Source organism: Myotis davidii, unplaced genomic scaffold, assembly GCF_000327345.1.
Source record: "Myotis davidii unplaced genomic scaffold, ASM32734v1 scaffold81, whole genome shotgun sequence".
In the NCBI taxonomy this organism is placed as follows: domain Eukaryota; kingdom Metazoa; phylum Chordata; class Mammalia; order Chiroptera; family Vespertilionidae; genus Myotis; species Myotis davidii.
Window position 1 is genome coordinate 244,733 of NW_006291554.1, and position 1,495 is coordinate 246,227.

A 1,495-nucleotide genomic window follows, 5' to 3' on the forward strand; every position below is an offset into this window, starting at 1 on the left:
CATTCCCGCAAGGCTCAGGGCTCCTTTCAGGCCTCAGTGTGGCAATGCTGGGGTTAGCTGGGCTGCGGCCTCCTCCCCTGCTGGAAGGAGACTGTAGACACTGCTAGCAGGTCCCTCCTCAGCACCCAGAAGGCCCTGCCAAGCTGTGTGCGGCCACCAAGGGCTCAGGAGCCAGCAGTCCTTGTAGGGACTCGCCAACCCTGACTGAATCCCCGGGGGAGGCGGGGAAGAGCAGGGGACACACTCACACGTCAGCACTGGGGGCGGCCTCCGGGCCTGCAGGGGAATCAGGAGCGGGTGGGCTGACTGGGTCTCAACCACAATGAAATCATCAAAGTCCCCCAGGCAGTCGGGGAAAAACTGGACGGTGTACTGGCAGATCATTCCGGGAGCCACCATTCCACTGTCTCCTGGGAACATTCCTGTGCGTGACAAAAGCGACAACTGAGGATCTGGGGACCAGGGCTTGGGCTGATGTGACTCAAACAGACCCTCCACCGCTGGGGCTGCTCTGTGAGCAACTGCCTCTGGGCCAAGGCCAGGCCACCAGGGTGTGTGTGTTGGGGGGATGGTCAAGGGGGGCGGGGGTCAGCCTGCAAGGGCAGGGACCCAGGTCAAAATACCAGGGTGGGGAGTGTGACAGGGCCCATCCAGACGGGTGAGGTGATGCCATGCCTGACCCTGTGGCTTAGCATTTATTTTTGTGGCCAACAAAGGTCTTTAAGATGCCTGAGCTGAATAAGGACCAGTTGTTCCTGAGGATCAGGCTGTGACACGGGACGTTTGTACTGGTGCAGGTGACAGCGTGAAGGGAGAGGGGAGGCAGGACAAGGGCCTGGAGGGAGGTGATCAGAGGAGGAGCTGTTAGGGTTCGAAGACCCCGCTGGAGGGACCAGCAGGCAGGTGTCCAGCAGAGGGCGAGCGGCTCCCAGGGACCGCTCATGCCCAGCTCCGGACACAGACCACAGACCGGGAGTCACCGGGTGACCGCCAGGTGGCCCGGAACTGGGTGTAGTCTAGACAAGGCCCTGCCCAGCTCACCCAATCCCAGAGAGAAGTACGGAGTGGCGGGCGGGATGACTCGCAGGGTGCGGCTGGTCGAGGTGGTGTTCTGCAGGGAGATGACCATCTGTGCAAAGACAAAGGCAGCTCTGAGGCGGCCACGCGCATGGACGGACGGCATGAGGCCCGGGGCAGGGATGTAAATGCCATCAGCTCGGCCACGTGTTGGGAACGGCTGAGCTGAGCGATGGGCATGTGGGGACTCATGAGGCTGGTCTCTCTATTTTGTTTTCTTTTTGGAGAAAAATAAGCTACAAGGTGGAGCATGCAGGTAGAAGCAGTCTGACCTAGTCTCTGCCCTGCTTAAAAGACCTCACACACGCTGACCCCCACCAGCACCCCGCACAATGCCTCACACAGACCGATGAGGAGCTCAATACATGCACCCAACTTTGCTTCTATCTGGTGAGACATTACACTGCGGGGGGCGGGG

The 1,495-nt window shown here is 60.5% G+C and overlaps 1 protein-coding gene across 1 annotated transcript in view; it reads right to left on the reverse strand.

Moving 5' to 3' along the window:
• DLEC1 (deleted in lung and esophageal cancer 1) overlaps positions 1-1,495 on the reverse strand; it is a 45,468-nt gene that overhangs the window by 30,025 nt on the left and 13,948 nt on the right. Inside the window, exons 8-9 of the mRNA XM_015564860.1 lie at positions 1,042-1,129; positions 249-422 (exon numbers count right to left, since the gene is read on the reverse strand). Of these exons, the coding sequence (XP_015420346.1) occupies positions 249-422; positions 1,042-1,129 (262 nt within the window). The remainder of the gene's footprint in view (positions 1-248; positions 423-1,041; positions 1,130-1,495) is intronic.